Below are 19,649 nucleotides of genomic sequence, written 5' to 3' on the forward strand. Positions count from 1 at the left end.
TGGGAGAGGGAGAGGGTGGGGAGATTTGGGAGAATAGCATTGAAACATGTATAATATCATGTATGAAACGAGTCGCCAGTCCAGGTTCGATGCATGGTACTGGATGCTTGGGGCTGGTGCACTGGGACGACCCAGAGGGAGGGGAGGGGAGGGAGGAGGGTGGAGGGTTCAGGATGGGGAACGTGGGTATACCTGTGGTGGATTCATTTCGATATTTGGCAAAACTAATACAATATTGTAAAGTTTAAAAAAAAAAAAAAGCTAAAAAAAAATAAATAAATAAAAAGAATCGTGATTCCGGAAAAAAAAAAAAAAGAAGCTGGAAAAATTGAAAAAGTAAAAGAAAAATTGGGAAAGAAGAAGTAAAACTGTCACTGTTTGAAAATGACATGATACTATACATAGAAAATACTAAAGTTGCTACCAGAAAGCTACTACAGCTAAATGAATTTGGTAAGGTTGCAGGATATAAAATTAAAATGCAGAAATCTCTTGCATTTCTACACACTAACAATGAAAAAACAGAAACAAAAGTTAAGGGAACAATTCCATTTACTATCACAGCAAAAAGAAAAAAATAGCTAGGAATATACCTACTTAAGGAGGCAAAAGACCTATACTCTGAAAACTATAAGGTGCTGATGAAAGAAACTGAAGATGATACAAACAGATGAAGAGATATACCATGTTATTAGATTGGAAGAATCAGTATTGTCAAAATGACCATACTAACCAAGGCAATCTACAGATTCAATGCAATCCCTATCAAATTATCAATGGCATTTTTCACAGAACTAGAACAAGAAATTTTAAGGTGTCCACAGTGTATTAGTGACATTCTTTCATTGACAGCTGACATAACTTCGTTTAGAGTGAAATATTTTAAACCAAAAAAGAAAAATCCCCTTTTTAAAAAAGGGGGTTTAAATATTGTTGGCATTCTTATGGTTCCTTTAAATACCCCTGGCTATTCCCAGAGGTTTTTCTTTCTACTTTTTCTTTCCTTTTTCTCATTTGAGTCTTAGCACCCATTTAAGTTATGATGCTTTCAACCTTGATGGTTTGCAAGCTTGCCCAGAAATAAGACCACTGTTGAACTACCACAAATGTATAAATGAATATTTTAATGCCACAATCTTTCCTGTTGCCTGTGGAATCTCTGCTGAAATGAATCAGGATTCGAGCTCTAAGATGAGACAGAAAATGAAAGCATGTTGTTTGCCAGGACACTGTGGGTTTATATAGATGTGTAACAAGTTGATTTGGAACACTGGAATTTCATTCTTTTCTCTTTTTTTGTAAAGGCAATTAATTAGCCCCAGGAAGGACCCTTCAGTTACGTAAAATTTTGTTTTATGAAATGTCATGGCTGCATTCATAATTTTGTCTTGTTCCAGTCAGTATATACAACTTTCAGAGATCTTGTATTTGGAAAGCTGGAAGGGCCCAGACTTTGAAATAGTGTCTTGTTTTCACTGTTTTTGTTTTGTTTTTGTTTCTGGTTTTGTTTTTTTTTTTTAACTAAAGCTATATAAAGCTTGTGGATTAAACAGAATAAATTTCTAAATTTAAAAAAAAAAAAAGAAATTTTAAAATTTGTATGGAAACACAAAAGACCCCGAATAGCCAAAACAATCCTGAAAAGGAAAAATGGAGCAGGAGGAATCAGACTCCCTGACTTCAAATTATACTAAAGCTACAGTAATCAAGCTGTATGGTACTAGCACAAAGATTTATAGATCCATGGGACTGGATAGAGAGCCCAGAAATAAACCCACACACTTGTGGTCAATGAATCTATGACAAAGGAGGCAAGAGTATAAACTGGAGAAAAAATAAACTCTTCAATAACTGGTGCTGGGAAAACTGGCAGCTACAGGTAAAAGAATGTAATTAGAACACTAACACCATACACAAAAATAAATAAAAATGGATTAAAGACCTAAATTTAAGGCTAGATACTATAAAACTCTTAGAGGAAAACATAGGCAGAATACTCTGACATAAACCACACAATATCTTTTTGGATACACCTCCTAGAGTAATGAAAATAAAAACAAAAATAAATAAGAACTAATTAAACTTAAAAATCTTTTGTACAGCAAAGGAAACCATAAACAAAATGAAAAGACAACCTACAGAATGAGAGAAAATATTTGTAAACAAAGTGACTGACCTGGGATTAATCTCCAAAATATACAAACAGCCCATGCAGCTCAATATATTAAAAAAAAAATCAAAAAATGCTCACAAGACCTAAACAGACATTTCTCCAAAGAAGATAAACAGATGGTCAAAAAGCACATAGAAAGATGCTCAGCATCGCTAATTATCGAATCAATTGAAACTACAATGTGACATCACATCACATCAATCAGAATGGCCATCATCAAAAACTGTATAAACACTAAATGCTGGAGAGGGTGTGGAGAAAAGGGAACCCTCTCTGTTGATGGGAATATAAATTGGTACAATCACTATGGAAAACAGTTGGAGATTCTTTAAAAAGCTAAACATAGAATTATCATATGATCTAGCAATTCTACTCCTGGGCATATATCTGGAGAAAATCATAATTCAAAAACATACACACACCCCAATGTTCACTGCAGCACTGTTTACAATAATAACCAAGACACAAAAACAACCTAAATGTCCAACAAGTCATGATGGATAAAGAAGACGTGGTTCATATATACAACGGAATATTACTCAGCCATAAAAAAAGAAGGAAATAGAGCCATTTGCAGCAACATGGATGGACCTAGAGATTATCATACTAAGTGAAGTAAGTCAGACAGAGAAGAGACAAATATTGTATGATATCACTTGTATGTGGAATCTAAAAAGATGATACAAATGAACTTATTTACAAAACAGAAACAAAACAACATGCAATAATAGAGAAAAGCACTATTCAGCTGTTTAAAAAAGCACAAGATTTACTGATATAAAACTAAAAAATATTTTTAAGGAAAAAGAGCAGAGAGAAAATGGATACAGTATGCTTCCATTCATGAACTTTACAAAAAGATACACATATTTTTTAAAGATATACATATCCTAACAGATGCACAGGATATCTCTGGAAATATACAGCAAACTGGGATGGATGAATGCTTCTGGGGAGGCAAAAAGGAGACTGAAAGATGCACTTGACGTTCTGTATCTTTGTTACTATTTGAGTACTATTTTTTTTTTACTATGTGAAGTTTTGCTTATAAAAGGCGTAAAAGTTTTGCTTTCAGATTTTATATCCCCAGCCAGATTTCACCTCTGAGCTCCAGATCTGGATCCCAGCTGCCTGATTTTCAACTACTCCCCTGCATTTCTCACAAGTATTTTCAACACAGTCAATACAAAACTAGATGGTGATCTTCCCCTCAAAACCTGTCCCTTCCAGGGCTCCTCGTCACATGGACATCACGAGCCCTTTGAGCCCAAAGTGTGTGTGGTTCTGACTCCTCCCACTCCCTGGCTCCAACTTCCAATCTACCCTGGTGCCTGTGGATTCTCTAGTCAACACATGCACGTCGGCTTCTCCACTTGGGCAGTGCCCTGAACCAAGCAACTGTCATCTCTCAGCTTTGTCAGTCATGAGTGGGTCTACCGGGGCTGTTCTTGCCTCTTCTCTGACACGTTTGTCATTCTCCCCATTAAAAAAATTCAGCAGCAGCTTCGGGAAATAGCATAATCATATGGATTAGAAAGCAGTCAGAATTTTCAATAGAGTCTACATGACCTTGCCTTTTCTAGTCTTCTCTTGTGTGATTCTTCCATCTCACTCTTTACATTCCAGCCACACTAACCTTCTTGTGGTTCCACATAAAATTCTTCCCTTAAAGACTCATTTGCTGAGTCTTCCACCTGGAAAGCTCTTCTGCCCCACAAGTATCTCCAGACACCAACTTCTACTGAGTTAACTACCTCTCACCTTTCCAGTCTCTGTTTAATCACAGTCTCTTCAGAGCATCTTTGCTGATCCTTCAGACTAAGTCAGGTTCCTGTTTCATATTGTCTTTGCACCCCTTCTTCATGGAACTTTCTACAACAATAATTAATCATAAAACAAGCTACTTCCCTCTAATAATCTGTTTAAGGACAAGAACAATTTTGCCCAATGACTAAAATAGTGCCCACAAAATAAATACCTGTTGAATAAATGAATGAATGAACAGGGAAGGGAGACAAAACCACAGGGAAGAACAAAGGCCATTGCTCATAAGGGTTCATGTCAGCAGTGAGTGGCCTCTAGGAGACACAACTTCCTAAGTATTACCAGGCCTGGCCCCTGGTTCATGCCTCGCATTTGCTACTCACCACACTGTCTGGGGACTGGAGCTGGCTTGGCAAGGCTGGGCTGCTATTATAGCCAGAGGTGACACCAGATGAGAGGCTTCCATCGGAGCTGGTGCACCGGGAGCCAGAGGTGGCCAAGGTGTGTAGTTTTTCCTTCTCCTGGGAAGGACAGATCAGAATCAGCCAGCTTCGGGTGCGTCATTACCACACTCCCATCGCCTCCCAGCGCCTCCTGCCTTAGCCTCATACCCTCAGGCTGCCCCCGTCCCAATCCCAACTATATTTCCAAGCTGCCTCCTCCAGACTCTCGCCCGGGGACCAGAGCTGGTCTGATGAGGATGACATCTAAACAAAGAGCGAAGCAGCTCTGAACAGGCACCAGGACCCGACATCTTCCTCCAGATGCTACGTTCCAAGACTCAGAGGCAGCATGGTGATGGCTGACCCAGTCTGAGGTCTGCCCCAGGCCCAAGCCCACCCTGAAATCAGAGGCTTGCCCCACTCCCCACCCGCAGCAGCTGGGAGATGATCTGCTGGCGAATTCTCAGCTTTTCCTGTTCAGTCCGCTCCCGCAGTCGGGCCCGGGCCCGGGCAATCTCCACTTTGGCCTCCTCACGGGCCCGCTGGTATTCTTGTAGCATCAGCTCTATGTCAGAGGGTGGGTGAGAAGACCTTGATGTTGACCCTGAGCTCCTGGGGAAAACCAGAGGGGTGGAGAGATGCCTTCTAACGTGGTCAGTGGGCAATGGTCCAGGCCCGCAACACTGCCTTCTTGAAAGACCCATCCTCTCTTTGCCCACAGGGTCAAGTTTGGTTTTATAAACATCCTGAGGCTCAGGCCTGCAGCCTTACATAGCACATCATGGCCCCTCTATCCACTCTACCCCCTCCACAGCTCCCTCCCACCCTCTTCTTCCCCTTTGCCTCTCTCTCCACAGCTGCCTACCACTGTCCACAGGCATGTAGGACCCACTCCTGGCATACAAAGCTGTGGCCTCTGGTGTCCAGGACACTAGAGTCCGGGCCCCGCTCCCCACATGCTCTCGCCCCACACCGAACCGGCTCCCCGCAGGGCACTCGGTCCACCTACCGGGTGGTCTCCACAACATCCTTCCTCAGCTGCTGCAGGTATTCTCGGCGCCGGCTGGGGAGGTCAAAGTCCCGGGCGAAGCTCAGGTGTTTCTCGGGGCTGAGGCTTCGCGTCCAATGGGAGTTCTGAAGTTCCTCAGCCTGCTTCCTCTGGAGGGTCTCTGCTGTGTGTTTTGGCCTGAGACAGAACGTGACTGAGTCACTGATGCTGACCCTGAAGCCCCTTCTCCATCTTAAGATCTATCTCTGACCCCTGGAAGATCCCAGAGCTGAGCCAGGGAGAGGGGAACAGCCAGCTGTTAGCCTTCTCTGGCGTCCCACCCAGGGCCGGGTCCTTACCGGGCGTTTAGCTCCTCCTCCTCGGCAGCGAGCGCCTCCCCCGTGCCGCTCTGCAGCACCTGCAGCAGGGCGTCTGCCTCCCCGAAGCCATGGTGCAGTTTTGCTTCTGTGAGTTCTGTGCTGAGGGAGAGGTTCTGGGCCCCAACTTTCAGGGGGATCTGTTCCCTCTGGGGCCACTCAGGTGCCCGAATCTGGTCCTGAGGGGCTTGTGGGAGCCTCTGGGACTGCTCTCCAGAGCTACAATCACATCTGGTCCCCAGAGAATCCACGGTACCTGGCCCTCCAGGAGAGCTATTCTGAGGCCCACACCAGTCGCTAAATTTGTTATGTACGGGGAGGTCCCTCAGACCATGATGTTGGGGCTCAGGAGCCATGTGCATCTGGGAACCTGGGGGCAGCAGTCCCCCAGGCTGGCAGGCCACAGGCGGGCCCAAGACGCAACCCTGGAGCCCTGGGGTATCAGTCAACTCAGAGAAAGGGCAGGGGCTGTGGCGCTGGAGGACCCCCTGTGGACAGGGACCGTCCAGAGAGGGCTGCAGCTCCGCGGGAGATGCTGAGCGCTCACCCCTTTTCTCCACCCTGCTCTGCCATCCACCTGGCCCCCTTCTGCTCAGCGGGCCACACTCTAGTGAGGCCATGTCCTCAGGCAGAAAGCTGTCAGCCAGCCTCTGGCTCCTGTTCCCCAGTGGAGGGGGCGACAGTCTGCTCTGCACCCCGGCAGTGGTCCTGGGCAGACACTGCTGCAGGGGCTGCTGCACAAAACGGACTTGGAGCTTTGTGCTCTGCTGTGGGTTGCCTTGGGAGCTCACCCCAAAGAAGGGCCTGTGGTTGCCCCCTTCTAAGGAACTTCTACCTTCTCCACATGGAGCCCTTGCTCTCTGAGAGCCATCTGCCTCATCAGTGGTTTGAGAAAAATAACCCACTGGAGGCTGGGGGGCAGGAAGGGGAAGGCTTGGGCTGGACACGAGTTTCTGGCGGCTGTCAAGGGAAAGAGCTGAGGGAGATGAAAGAGACAAGGCACTTGGGGGGATCCCCGACCCTGGGGTGCTGGCACTAAGTGTGAGGATCGGGGAGGAGGCCCTGTCCACCAGCAAGGTGCTGGCGGACCCCTGCTCCTGCACCCTGAGCTCCCCAACAGACTCCACAGGGTGGGGGCAGGGCCCTGGGGAGGAAAACGCGCTGAGGCAGGGTCTGCCAACAGCCAGGCAGGAGGGCTCCTCTGCCTGGGAGCTGGGAGGCAGGAGGGCATCTGGAGAAGCCTGGGGGCTCAGAGAAGGCAGGTTCTGCCCAAAGGGGCCTTTCTGCAAGTTGAAGTGGAATGAGGGTACAGGGGCACTCTGGGGCCTGCAAAGATTGTCTTCTCCCTGAAGATCTAAGGGCCCTGCTGTTTTCCACACTGTCTCCTCTGCCTTTCTCTTCTGAAGTGCCCTGGCAACACGTCCCTTTCCTTGACACATACTAGTGAGATCTGAGCCCAGCCCTTCAAGGATCACATTGACCTTCTGAGGGTCGGCCTCTGGGGCCTGGAGGTGGAGAGGTGGTGAGGCCAGGTCAGTCTGGATGCCCTCATCCACAGTGGTCTGAGTAGAGCCGTCTGTCATCTGAGTCTGGGGCACCTCATGAGGGGTGTCCCTCTTGGCATTCCACTCCTTTTCGGCCACACTTGGCTGGGAGAGACTCCCCAACAGCTCCGAGGTGCTGTGCAGGAGTTGCGAGAGGTGGAGAGACAGGTTGTGCATGCTGGCCCAGGAGGCCAGATCTGACTGGGCAGATGAGAAGTCAGAATAGCTCCAGTGGGACCCACAGCCCAGGGTCTGCGTGCCTTGCTCCAAGGTGTCCATCCTGGACTGAGCTATGGGACCACCTACCTCGGATGGATACAGCAGCATAATCTCATCCACTGGACCTGCAGTGCTTTCCTCAGCCCAAGGAGGCTCCCTCCTCAGAGAACCCACTTCATCAGGGGTGCCCCGGAACTGGGCTCTCTTATCAGGACCCTTCGAGGGGCCTGCTCCTTCAGAGCTGATCAGGATGTCAGGGTTCCTCAGGGCAGGCAAGGATCCCCATACCTCCCAGGCCTTACGTGAACCTCGGGCATTTCCAACGCTGCTGCGTTTGTTCAACAGGCTCTGGGCGCTGGCCAAGGTGCTGAGGTGGGAGCGGAACAAGGAGCTCTGGTCCTCTACGTGGCTATCTATGCTGCTCTGGGCCACGTTTGGTGGTGTCAGGCCCTGCGATGTGGGGCGGCGGGAGACACTGACTGCACCGCCAAACACATGCTGCCTCCAGCCAGCGCGTGCAGGCCCCTTGGGATGCCAGGGAAGGATACAGGGGTTGACGTCACTGGGGCCCAAGAGCAGGGCTCCTCTGTCCACATCTGTGGAGTGCCACTCCTCTGGCCTGGCTTGGCCACCCAGTCTCTCTGGCTTTCCTGACTGGGCCTGTTCCAGAGCACCAGATGGATGGACAGACGTGAGATTGGGGGTTGGCATTCTCGAGAAACCTGAAGTCGCTGAGTAAGGCGGGGGTGCAGGTGGCAGGGGCCTGAGATCAGCAGCAATACTGTCCAAGTCAGAGGAGGCTTCCTGATCACAGCCCTCAGCGTTCAGAGATGTTCTCACCGCAGATTTTTCTGAGGAAGTGCCCCTGGGGTGTGAGGTCCACAATCGGTTGGGCTCCACAATATCCTCCTCTGTTGGGGAAGGAGGCTCCACACTCAAGTTCAGCTCCTGAAGAGACCGGGAAGAGCTGACCACAGAGAACTGTGGTCTGGAGTATCTGCGACCAGAGAAGACTGCAATTATAGGACGTGCACTCCGGTGGTGGGGCACCGGCTGCTCCCCACCAGAAGAGGGCTGCCTGGGGCCCTGCGCTGCCGGCCAGTGTGCTCTGCGTTGCCCTAAGGAGACAGCGGCTGAGTCACCAAAGCTGGGCGAGATCGTCTTGGACACGGGGGACCTGGCCACCGTCCTGCCCTCTCTGTCTGCACTTCTAATCTGACAGCTGTCCGAGCCACCTTCATCAGCACATGGAGGACTCCTGACCCCCGCAGGGTCTTCACGGCCACCTGCAGCCTGGTCTCTCTGCTGCTCTTCCTCCTCCCATAGACTGTCAACCTGGGATCTGGAGATATACTTTAACTCTGTTATGAATTTTTCTTGGGGATGCAAGCCACCATGATCCCTGGACCCTGGGGCAAGTTGCGGCTCTTCTGGAAGGCATCTGATGTTATTTCCCAAACATCCCTGTTGTAGTCCCTCCAGCAGCTCACTCTCAACACATCGTTCACTTAAATTCAGGGTGTGTGGTCCCCCCAGTGCTGCTGGCTTGGGTTGAGAGCCCTTCGCACCCTGGCCCCCCACAGAGCTGTCCTGCAACCTCCCGGGTGTCTCGGAGCACTTGCCCTCAGGGAAAGGGAGAGCCTCAAGCTTGGCTCGGACTTTCTTCTCCGCAGCCTTCTTCTCAGGATCCCCTATTGATCTGGAGCGAGTGAGCGAGTGGCTGGGGGGGCTCGTCCTCATGTCGGGGGCAGCAGGGGAGCTGCAGCCCCCAGTCAGAGGCAGGACCGCGGTGGCGGAGGCCTCCAGGGTGCTGCCGTCTGCTGGCCCCAGCTCCACATTAATGCCTTTGGGCTCAAAGCCATGCGCCAACAGCACGCCAGGTTCCCCGCCATGGCCCTCTCTTCTCTCCATTCCCCAGGCCCTGGAGGGGACCCTGGCAGGGTGGTGAGGGTGTAGAGGGGCCGTGGAAGGCCCCCTGCCCAAGTCACCATCTCTGTAACATAGTGAGGTGGAGGGAGGGGAGGAACGGGCAGCCCAAACAACAGGTTGAGGGCTGCGCGGCTGCCAGCAAGGACCAGATCTACTCTCTTCCTGGCCCTGGGATAGGCCAAGGGTCTTGCTGCCACCAGGGCTCCATGAGGAGACACCAAAACCCCAGTCTTCCTGTGGGCATCTGCTCAGGGCTTCCTCTCTGACTCCCCCGGGGCTCTGATCCGGCAACAGAGCTGGCCTGGGACCTTCCATGCCAGCCCTGTAGGCTTCTGCTGGCCCAGAGCCAACACTCCCTTCCCGCTTCACACATGGCTGTGAGGGAGCTTCCAGTCCAACCCCCTTCAGGGCTCCAGGCAGGACAGTACCCCGTTTGGGGCTTGCCCTCCCTTCTTCTAAGCTGGTGGAAGCCTTGAGGCATTGGCCCTGGTCTTGGTTAGGCTCTGAGAGGCTGGTTGAATTCTGAACAACAGAGATCACAAGGTGACTTTCAAAACAGGTTGTTCTTCCTCCCTGTGCAATGGCTTGGAAGTTATCTGAACCTCCTCCCCATGTGCAGTCCAGAGTCCCAGGTTCTTGGTGGGCTGGGCTGCTCTCCTGATGGCCAGGGAGCATGCCCTCGGCCACAGCCAATACCTCTCTCCCCTGTGCAATCTGTCCAGAATCCTCAAAAGGAGCCTGAGAAAGTGAGGCAGCCACTACTTCACCTGTCATCACCCTCCTGTCCTCCTCCCTGGAGGCTGCTGAAGAAGGAAGACTATCTGAACCCAGAGCATCAGCAGAGGGAGGCGCTCTGGTTGCTTCTTTGTTTTTCTCTGTGATTTCAGAAAAGCTTGTGTGACACATAGACTGTTCATCTGCTCCCAGGAAATGCTCCAGTTTTCCGGTGCAATGGCTCCCACCTGGAGTAGGCTCAGTGTGGGAGGGAGTCCGTGAGGGACACTGTGGCCCCATGTCAGTGTCAGTGCTGGGCAGAGAATGGAACCTGTCTGCAGAGGGGGGTATGGACTGAAGGACAGTTGTCCTCTTGTCAACTGATAGGTGTCCTGGTTCAACGGAGAGAGATGCCATGTGATCCCGTGCTTCAGGTTCATTTGTGGTCCTGTTGGCCACTGACTGGCCCATTTGAGGACACTGCAGCCTGCCGGGGGCACTTGAAGAACATTCAGGTTCTAATAAAGTCTTGCTGGAAAGCAGGACTGTGCCCCCAGCCACCACGTCATAAAGCGGCTTCCCCTGAGTCTTTGCCTGTCCCGTCTCCTCCAAAACAGCCAAGCTTGTTGGTGGCTGAGCAGAGGGCTCCAGCTGAGGCACCACTGGTGGGGACATAGGCGCTGAGAAAGCCCCACCAGCAGGACTGAGGTCCTCGGCCTCCTGCCTTACCTCTCTGCCTTGGTCGTCTCCTTCTTCCAAGGGGCTGCCAACCCTCCTCTCAAGCAGGCTAAAGGCCCCATTCAGGGCACCAGCTCTGTCTGGTCCTCTTGGTTCAGCTGCCTCGGCTCTGGAAGGAGAGCCTACCCTGCTACCCAGGCCCATCGAGCTGCTTCTAAGGTCCCCTCCCTGGTCCTGGAGACCAGTGCTTGCTGACCCCTTGCCCTCTGCCCCCAGGGGAATGCTCCCTGGTGCACTGGATTGACCACGAGGTCCCATGGCCACGGATGTCACAGATACAGGCCAAGCAGAGTACGCCACAGTGGAGCCCTGTCTGTTGTCTCCCTTCAGGCTATGGTGTCTGGACGCTCCACTCTGGTCCTGCTGCCCCGCTCCAGCTACCAAGGGACTGGTGGGCATTTTCAGCATGGTAGGATCCAACACATAGTCAACAGAAGAAATGCCTAGAGTATTAGGTGCATAAAGATAGCTTCTTGGCAGCTTTGTTGAATTCAAGAGCAAGGTATGACTCAGGTCTTGGCGAGGAGCCATACAGGAGTCTGGCTGGCTTGGTGACAGGCCGGTCTTGTGGCTGAACAGTGTGTGCACACAACAGTGGCACAGGCCAGGGAGTCTCTGAGTTGACAAGACTGTGTTTTTCTCCTCTAGGCTCCCTCTTTGAGCAGCCATCTCTTCCACTCTGCCTTGAACTGCTGGCTCCTCTTGCTTAGAATGATGGATGCACTTGGCAGGATGGCTTTCTTGAACACCCTCCACAGTCTCCAGCTCCTCCAGACTTCCCAAGCTGTGGGGTTGACGTCTGAGGTGCACTGCATTCACAACCTTGCCCTCCTGAGAAGTCCCCTCGGGCCTGGGCTGCAATGGCAGAGCTCTGGCTGATGCTTTCATCCTCAGGTAAGTAGAGGCATTGGTGCATTCTCTGCAAACAGTGCACACCCCTAAATAACCACCAGAGTCCTTGGCAGGTGTGTCAAGCACAGCTGGGTAGGTGTGCCCTCTCACAAATCTGCTGCCAGGTCCCCGGGGATCAGTGCTACCATTCACCTCCACTTCCCCAGCTTCATCATCCCTACAGATAACACTGTCTGTCCATTTGGGAGAAGTCGGCTGATCCTTGAAGGGCGGGTGGCTTCCAAAGCTGCCTGTCCTCAGCACGCCCTCAGCCGTCTCCTGGTCCTGTTGGTACTGGACGATGAACTCCTTGCTGACTCCTGGTGGATGGGAAGCGTGCAGCTGCTTACCCTGTTTGGATTCAATTTCTGAGATGCCATTCTCCAGCTGCATCACACTCCTAATTAGCCTAGCCATCTCATCAGCATTATTAACTCTTTCATCCCATGTCTTTCCAGGAGGTGGTTCTTTGGGATTTGCTTTAAGCGCTTTTCCAGGGACTTTGCATTCGCTGAGGCTTCTTTCCTGAGAGCATGTAACTGATTGGAATTGTTCATATGTGGACTCAGTCTGTGAAAGCCTAAACTCTTCTGAGCCGTCTTTGGAATGGGGTGCTTTTCCAAGAAGCCCAGTTCCATTCCTCCATTCCTCCTTATGGGCTGGACTCTCACCCAGGGCCACTGTCTCTGGGCTGCTTACCTCATGACGTACTGATCTAGACTTCAAAGGAAGAGCAGCATCCTGTGGCTTGTCCTTGTCGGGGGCTAAATAGATGGTTTTACAGGTGAAATCAGACTTAACCCTGGAAGGAAAGTGTCTCTTCGCGTCAAAGGCCTGGGCCTGTGTGAGGACTGCATTCCGCCCCTGCTCTTCTTCCTTGCCCGTCTCAGATTCACACGCAAGCAGAGGCTTCCCCGACCCAGAACTGTTTGAGGAGACACTGCAGTGGGACTGCACAGGAGCCTTTGCTCCCTGCTCGAGCGTTGCAAGACTGTGTTTATTTAAAATTCCAACTTGATTTTCAAATTCACATACTTTTATGCTGGTAGATGGGAAAAAATGTCCATTCTGAGTGACAAAAAAATAAACCGAATTATGGCTTCTTTCTTTAACTTTTCCAAGGCATTTCCCTTTTTCTCTGCAAACTTCCTTGGTGTTCAAATCAACTGGCCTCTTGGCTGCGACCTGCTGAGATGATACAATCTTGGAATTCTGGTTTTGTAATTGTCCTGGCAACTTATTCTCCACATACACATTTTGGAGGACCTGGTGTTCATGTCCAAAGCCCCAGGCTTCCCTGAGGGGTGGGGAGGGCACCCTTGCTTCTCTGCAAGCTGGAATTTCCAAGGCAGTTTCTGTCAGGGCATCTCGGCTTTTGGTCACATAGAATGTTTCCAAGGGAGGTGGCTGCAGGGAAGACGGAAGTGGATTCCAGGGAGCAGAGTGAAGGTAGAGCTCTGGGCCAGACGGAAAGGGGCAGGAAAGCCTGCTGTGTCTTCCGTCCGCTTCCACGGAGCTCTCCTGGGAGTCTGTCTTCTCTTCCTGCGGGGGGCGGTGGCTGTTCTGACCTAATCGCCTCACTGGGCCTGCTCTCTTCTTCCTCAAATGAGCCCAGCCTCGGGGCCAATGGGGGTCTTTGGTGGCTATGGTGACAATATGGTGACAAGGGTTCTTCAGGATGAAACACTCATCAGAGGACGTCATGAGTCCAGGTTTCTTGCTGCTCTGAGAGGACTCCTCCAAGCTGCTCTTTCTGACTCCCTGTGCTGCCGTCATGGGATATACCATCTTGTTCTCTGCTGCAGAGACCTGTGCGTTTGTAGGTCCAGAAGTCAACGATTCTACATCTGCTGAGTAACTTCCACTATGACTTACCTCTTTCTCATTAGTTGTAAAGAAATCTGAAGTACCTCCTACCTTGACATTCAGACTGTCCTGTTCTTTCTCTGCTCTCAAACGCCTAATTTTGGACAGATGGGTTGGAACATTGTTGAAATCTGGGCTGCTAGATGCCCCAGGACCAACTGGCAATATAGCATCTCCTCCCCTGCCGGAAGCTTGAATCGGAGAACCAGAGTCTTCCTTAAGGGAGGTGGAAACTGGCCTGGGGGCTCCCGTGGCCTCCAAAACAGGATGAGACAGTTCAAGGAGGTACTTTTGCTGGAGGGCAGCCCAGTCTCTCTCACAGGCGCTGCCAATATAAGTAAATGAGCTGGCAGAGGCAGCCAACAAGCTGGACACACTAGAGTTGGATGTTTCAGAGACGCCTTGCTGGGCCGTCTCAGGGACCCCACTGGCTTGAAAGGTACCCTCAGCTCCTGGCTGAAGAAGGCTGCAAGGGTCCCAGAGGGACATAGACCCAGAAACAGGGTCTGTATACACACTTCTAATGCTGCAAGGCAGCTCAGTGCTGGCTGGGGGCAGTGTGGAGCTGAAAGGCAGGATGGTTTCTGTACCTGGTGACTTGAGTTCTTCTGTATTGAGCCAGTATCCAGGCCTTTCCCAACCACAGCACTGAACCTCCTGGGTGTCGGGACTTGGACATAAAGAATGTGGGCGGCTGCTGGGATTGATCTTGGAGTCACAGGAGAACCAGGAATCCATGGACACCAGAGGGCTCCCTCTGGAGGGCTGTATGTCTTGGAGAATGGTGGCCGGTTCGGTGGGGCTTCCCTCCACCGCCACCTCAGGCTGCTCACAGGGCGGCTGCGGCTGGGGTTTCAGGTAAAATGAACTGCTCACTGGCAAGATGGCATCTAGCCTGGGGGCTCTTCTGTGACTGATGGGACCAAGCCTGCACACTGCCTCCTGGCCCCCTGCAGGCAGAATGGGGCTCTGCAGGTGCCAGAAAGTCTCCGTGGGCATCTCATCAGTTGAACCAAAGAAAGGCTTTCCTTGCCAATGGTCCCCTGGTTCTTCTTCAGCATCGATCAGGCTGTCGAGGGAAACACTCCTGTGAGCCAAGGTGAATGGTCGACTGCCTGAGGATGTGGTGAAGCCCCTCTCAGAGGCTCGTGCTCTGGCCTGGCTGTGGCCACAGCCGCTGGTGAGGTAACTGTGTCCTGAGCTGTTCCGTGGGTTTCCGGGCCCCTTCTCGGCCAGCGAGTCCTCAGATATTTGGCTGTCGTCACTTTCAGAGTTGTCTGGCTCTGGGAGGTCCTGCTCCTTCCCCTGGGGCTCCTCCAGCTCCAGCGGCGCTGGCAGGGCTTTGGCACAGACACAGGAGAGAGAACCTACTGAGTAACCGCTATCTGCGTCAGATACATCACCACCTTTTTCTCTTGCAAGAGCCACTATGGGGCTGGAGTCTGAGTGAGGCCATGGTGTCTGGGTCCCCCACTCTGTGCTGCCTCTTCAAAAGGCTGCCATGAGACAAGCAAGAGGACTTTTCAACCCTAGCTGCCAGGACCCTCTGCTGTCTTTTTGATGCCCCGCTTGGAGACGGTGGTATGAATCCTGCCCAGAAAGTCTTGGCTGCCTTTCCATGCCCAAATGTCTATTTGGATCCATGAAGATGTGAGGAACTGCAACTGGCTCCCTCAACAGCCTCGTGGGCCCAAGGTTCCCTTCTGTTCACCACCCTGCTCGTACGTGTCCTTAGCCCTCCTGGTCTGAGTGGAAGGGGTAAGGACCTTCAGCTTATCCCACGGCTTTCACTTGTGAGCTGACTGGCCCAGAGATACTAAACTCTGGGCCACCATCTGATGGGGCTGCTTACCCATTCTCTCCACTTCCTGGACACTGGCTGACTCTGAGCTCTCGGTGAGACACATGCCCAGGGGTGAGGCTCCCTTCCAGGCCAGGGCCTTCCTGGCTGTGCCAAACTGCCCCTCACCTGAGGAACAGAGGGCATGCTGGATGAGATGCCCTATCCTTGGGGGGTAAGAAGCAGCCAGGGGCAGATACTCTTCTGATAATTGCTCAGCAGGGTCAGGCATAGGTGGTAACGTGGTGGAGCGATCCCGATTCACGAAAACGCTGTGGAGACAAGGAAAGCCATCTCAGAGGTCAGAGGTCCCTACTTCCTGCTGACAGAGGGACTATAAAGTCCCCCTTAGTTTGCTCTGAAAGAGATTTAAATCTAGGCCAGGGCTTCCTTGGTGGTTCAGTGGTAAAGAATCTGCCTGCCAATGTAGGAGACACAGGTTCAATCCCTGGTCCTGGACGATCCCACATGGTGCGGAGCAACTAAGCCCCTGAGCCACAACTACTGAGGGTGTGCTCTAGAGCCTGAGAGCCACAACTACTGAGCCCACATGCCACATCTACTAAAGCCTGTATGCCCTAGAGCCTGTGCCCCACAACAAGAGACGCCACCACGATAAGAAGCCCATGCACTGCAACCAGAGAGTAGCCCCTGCTTGCTGCAACTAGAGAAAAGCACATGCAACAATGAAGACCCAGCACAGTCAAAAATAAATAAATAAAATTATTAAAACTAGGTCCCTAAGGCCTTTTGGGCTTCCCTGATAGCTCAGTTGGTAAAGAATCGCCTGCAATGCAGGAGATCCCGGTTGGATTCCTGAGTTGGGAAGATCCACCAGAGAAGGGAATGGCTACCCACTCCAGTATTCTGGCCTGGAGAATTCTATGGACTGTATAGTCCAGGATTGCAAAGAGTCGGATACAACTGACCAACTGTCACTTCATTTCATGGCCTTTAGGGTCAGAAGAAAGCTCTACAGGTACATAAAGCAACTTCACACTAGAGCCCTGGCTCTTAAAGTAGCCCTGAGTACACTGTGTTCCTCATTTTCTTTACTTATAAAAAGGTTGAATGGAATCCGAATCGAATCATGTCTTTAGGGAAAACTTCCAACATGAGGAACTGAAGAATAACTTAAACAGCTTTACAAGGAGCCAAACAAACAAATCTATAAAGAAGCACATCGTATAGAACTGACCCACTTTAACAAATTAATGATATGAACAAATTATTAAAGCAAAAAAGGATGATTAAAAGAAACTTGAAGGATATAATAACCACTTGCAGTGTGTATATATCCTATTGGATCTTAATTTAACTATAAATATATATTTTGAGGCAACTAGAGAAATTTGAATATGGCCTAGGTTTTTTATTATACTGAGTAATTATTTTAATTTTGTTGGGTGTGATGACAATATGGTTACAAGGAAAGCCCTTATTTATCAGAACTGTATATATTTGCTGTAGGATTGAAATGACATGCTGTATAGGAGTTGTTCTAAAATACTTCATCAGCAAAATGAAGAAGGGGAGACAAAGCAAATCATGACACCTGCTGGGTGACAGGTGCATGATTCTTCCCACCTTGTGTGTTGGAAATGCTTCACACACTCTGAAGACTAAGACTGATCGGTGAGCAAACGTAACATTGACAGACATTAACTGCACCTAATATGTGCGAGGCCCCCTGCTAGGCCCGAGCACATGAAGAGGTAGACACAGCCCTCTGTTCCAAGCAGTCTGGGAGACAGCATATCCTCGCTTGACTGAACATGAGGAGTGAAGGAGAAAAGAAAAAGGAGGATCCCAAACTGAACCAGGAGTCAGAGAGACAGTGCTCCACGTGCTCAGTATGGTGGGGGTTAAGACACTGACTGGAGCTGCTGGTTGGGTGGGAGGGGAAGGGAGACTGTTGTGGGAACAGACTGCGGTTTGGGGCAGCATGAGATGGAGGGGCAGCACCTACACAAGGAGGCATATGTGGACAGCCACGGTCTGGAGCACGGGGAAGATGAGGCTGAGATTCTCCCTCAGGAGATGTCACCAAAGGAGCAAGAGCTGCCGCTCAAAGTGGGGCAGGAGCAGTCTTAGAAGAGTCCGACTATAGAGAAAGAAGAAGAGTGGTCGGAAGAAAGAGAAAGCGATGAGCAAGAGAAGAGCAAACACATCTTTCCATTTCACAGCTGGAAGAAACTGAGGCCCTGGGAAGGGGCTGTAAACCTCAGCCGGTGCCTCCAGGTGGCCTCCCTGGGCTATACCTGCGCAGCTGGGCTGAGTGCCAGCCGCAGGGCCTTCGGAGGCGCGGAGAACTGCAGCTTGTCAACCTGCTTCTACGATGAGGCCCTGGGACCAGGGCACCGGGGCAGAGGGCTGGGAAGGTGGTCCTCCGGGGGCGGTCATCCTGGAGCCAGCACAGTGCCCTGAGCTGCTCTGGTCCCCTGTGGACCTCCAGCAGCCTCTGCTTCTTGATGATCCTCTCCAGCTTGAATGAGGCTCTTTTCCGCCGGACGTTCCGCTCGTGTCTCCACAGGAACTGTGGGTGCACCACCTTGCTCTGGCTTCGGACCTGGGGGTACAGCTGAGTCTTGGGGTCTGTCTGGCACCACGAATCAGAAGGCACTGCAGCCTCAAGTTCTTTCTCTGCTGCGTGGTCTTGCTGCAGCTGCTGCCACGAGCTGGCCAGCCGGGTCTCTCCTCTGAGCAGCCACTGCTGGTCTGCAAACCAAAAACACCCCAAGAGAAGGTCAGCCCTCCCTCCCTCCCTGGACTCAGGCACCTCTGGCCACAGCTGCACCTGCGCAGAGTGAAGAGCTGGCCAGGTTGACAGGGTGGGATGAGGGCCACAGGGCCGTCTGGGGCAAGAGTGATGGCCCCCCCTGACCACACGGCAAGGGGATGTAGCCCCTGGCCTCAGCAGGGCAGTGGGCACACACACGGGCCAGTAGCAGAGCCTGGACAAATGTGTGCACACGAAGGAGCAGGCAGGAGAACCATCACCCCGATGAGGGGCCAAAAACAAGGCTGTTTCCTTATTCTTGCTTTCAGCCCCTTGTAAGAGCCTCTGGTCTCTAAAAGAGGGGAGAGAACCCCTAATACCATAGATTCCATCATATCACAAAGAAAACAAAGGAAAGAATACAGAAGGCGGGGGAGGGGGGCACAGAGAGATGGGAATGGCAAGCAAGCTCCTACCGTCTTCAACCCGCAGGCCGGTGTGCAGCTGTTCCAGCTCCGCTTCCTGTTTGGCTCTAATCTGTCCCACTAGGATCTGCTGCCTCACATCCCCCACGAGGTGCTGCTGCTGCTGCGGGATCTGGGTCCCGTAGGGTGTCTCTCCAGCCCTCAGTGGCCAGTGGTCCTTGTCACTCTGCTCTCCCAGCACACTCCTGTCACAGGGGCCGGGTCACCCGGGGGAAATGCAAACACAGCTCAGTACAAACCACAGTGGCCTCAGCCCTCTCCCTTGGACAGGGCACAGAGGGCTCCGGACTCCTGACAGCTTGGGACACACCGGCACGGTGTCACAGGCAGCTGGTGATGTCACAGTGTGGGAGGAGAGAGCAGTCCTGAGGCTAGCAGATTCCTAGGCTGTGGGCTCAGCAGAAACACAGGTTCATTTTGGTTAAGGAAAACAGCAAAGTAAAATGGTTGTTTTTTTAAAAAAAAATTTTAGCTAAATAAAGAAACCCTGTCATTCAAAAAAAAGAAGAGAATAAAAAGGTGTCCACTGAAAATGTGGTATAATGAGAATAGAGCATAAGTTCTGGGAACATGGTGGGAATGGAACTTCTCATCCACGTTCAGAGCCCACGACTGCACCTCTCAATCTAGTAGTGGGAGGAGAGGGAACTCAGACGTACACTGACCTCCACGTGCCCCAGGATCCCCAGGGGAGGGCTGGTCTCAGGGAGCGAGCCCTGCAAGAGGGTTCAAGACCTTTAGGCTCAACCTCACCTCTCAGAGACACCTGCTGATGTGTTTACTGGTGAAACTGTCCAGGATGTGTTTAGATGTAGTGGGGAGGCATTGGGAACATGTTGGGGATGTGAATGAAACATGATTTAGCCATGAGTTGATCATTTGTAGTACAGCTGAATTTTCCAATAATACAAAATTTTAAAAGGTTCTATTGGCTTGTACAAGGACTCAGATTCATTCGC

General features: G+C 51.3%; 1 protein-coding gene across 14 annotated transcripts in view; it reads right to left on the bottom strand.

Annotated features, from left to right (window-relative positions):
- STARD9 (StAR related lipid transfer domain containing 9) overlaps window positions 1–19,649 on the bottom strand; it is a 120,682-nt gene that overhangs the window by 16,245 nt on the left and 84,788 nt on the right. For 7 of the 14 annotated variants that reach the window (XM_086321662.1, XM_086321660.1, XM_086321668.1 and 4 more), the window contains 7 exons: window positions 18,682–18,875; window positions 17,748–18,204; window positions 15,499–15,758; window positions 5,728–14,986; window positions 5,390–5,566; window positions 4,809–4,992; window positions 4,321–4,458 (listed from right to left, as the gene is read on the bottom strand). In XM_086321662.1, the coding sequence (XP_086177788.1) occupies window positions 4,321–4,458; window positions 4,809–4,992; window positions 5,390–5,566; window positions 5,728–14,986; window positions 15,499–15,758; window positions 17,748–18,204; window positions 18,682–18,875 (10,669 nt within the window). Of the gene's footprint in view, window positions 1–4,320; window positions 4,459–4,807; window positions 4,993–5,389; window positions 5,567–5,727; window positions 14,987–15,498; window positions 15,759–17,747; window positions 18,205–18,681; window positions 18,876–19,649 lie in introns of those variants that run through there. The other 7 variants (XM_086321664.1, XM_086321659.1, XM_086321665.1 and 4 more) reach the window with 5 other exon arrangements.

The sequence above is a fragment of the Bos grunniens genome, chromosome 10, assembly GCF_055505025.1.
Source record: "Bos grunniens cultivar Pamir isolate PY7600 chromosome 10, Bosgru_T2T1.0, whole genome shotgun sequence".
NCBI classification, from domain to species: Eukaryota; Metazoa; Chordata; class Mammalia; order Artiodactyla; family Bovidae; genus Bos; species Bos grunniens.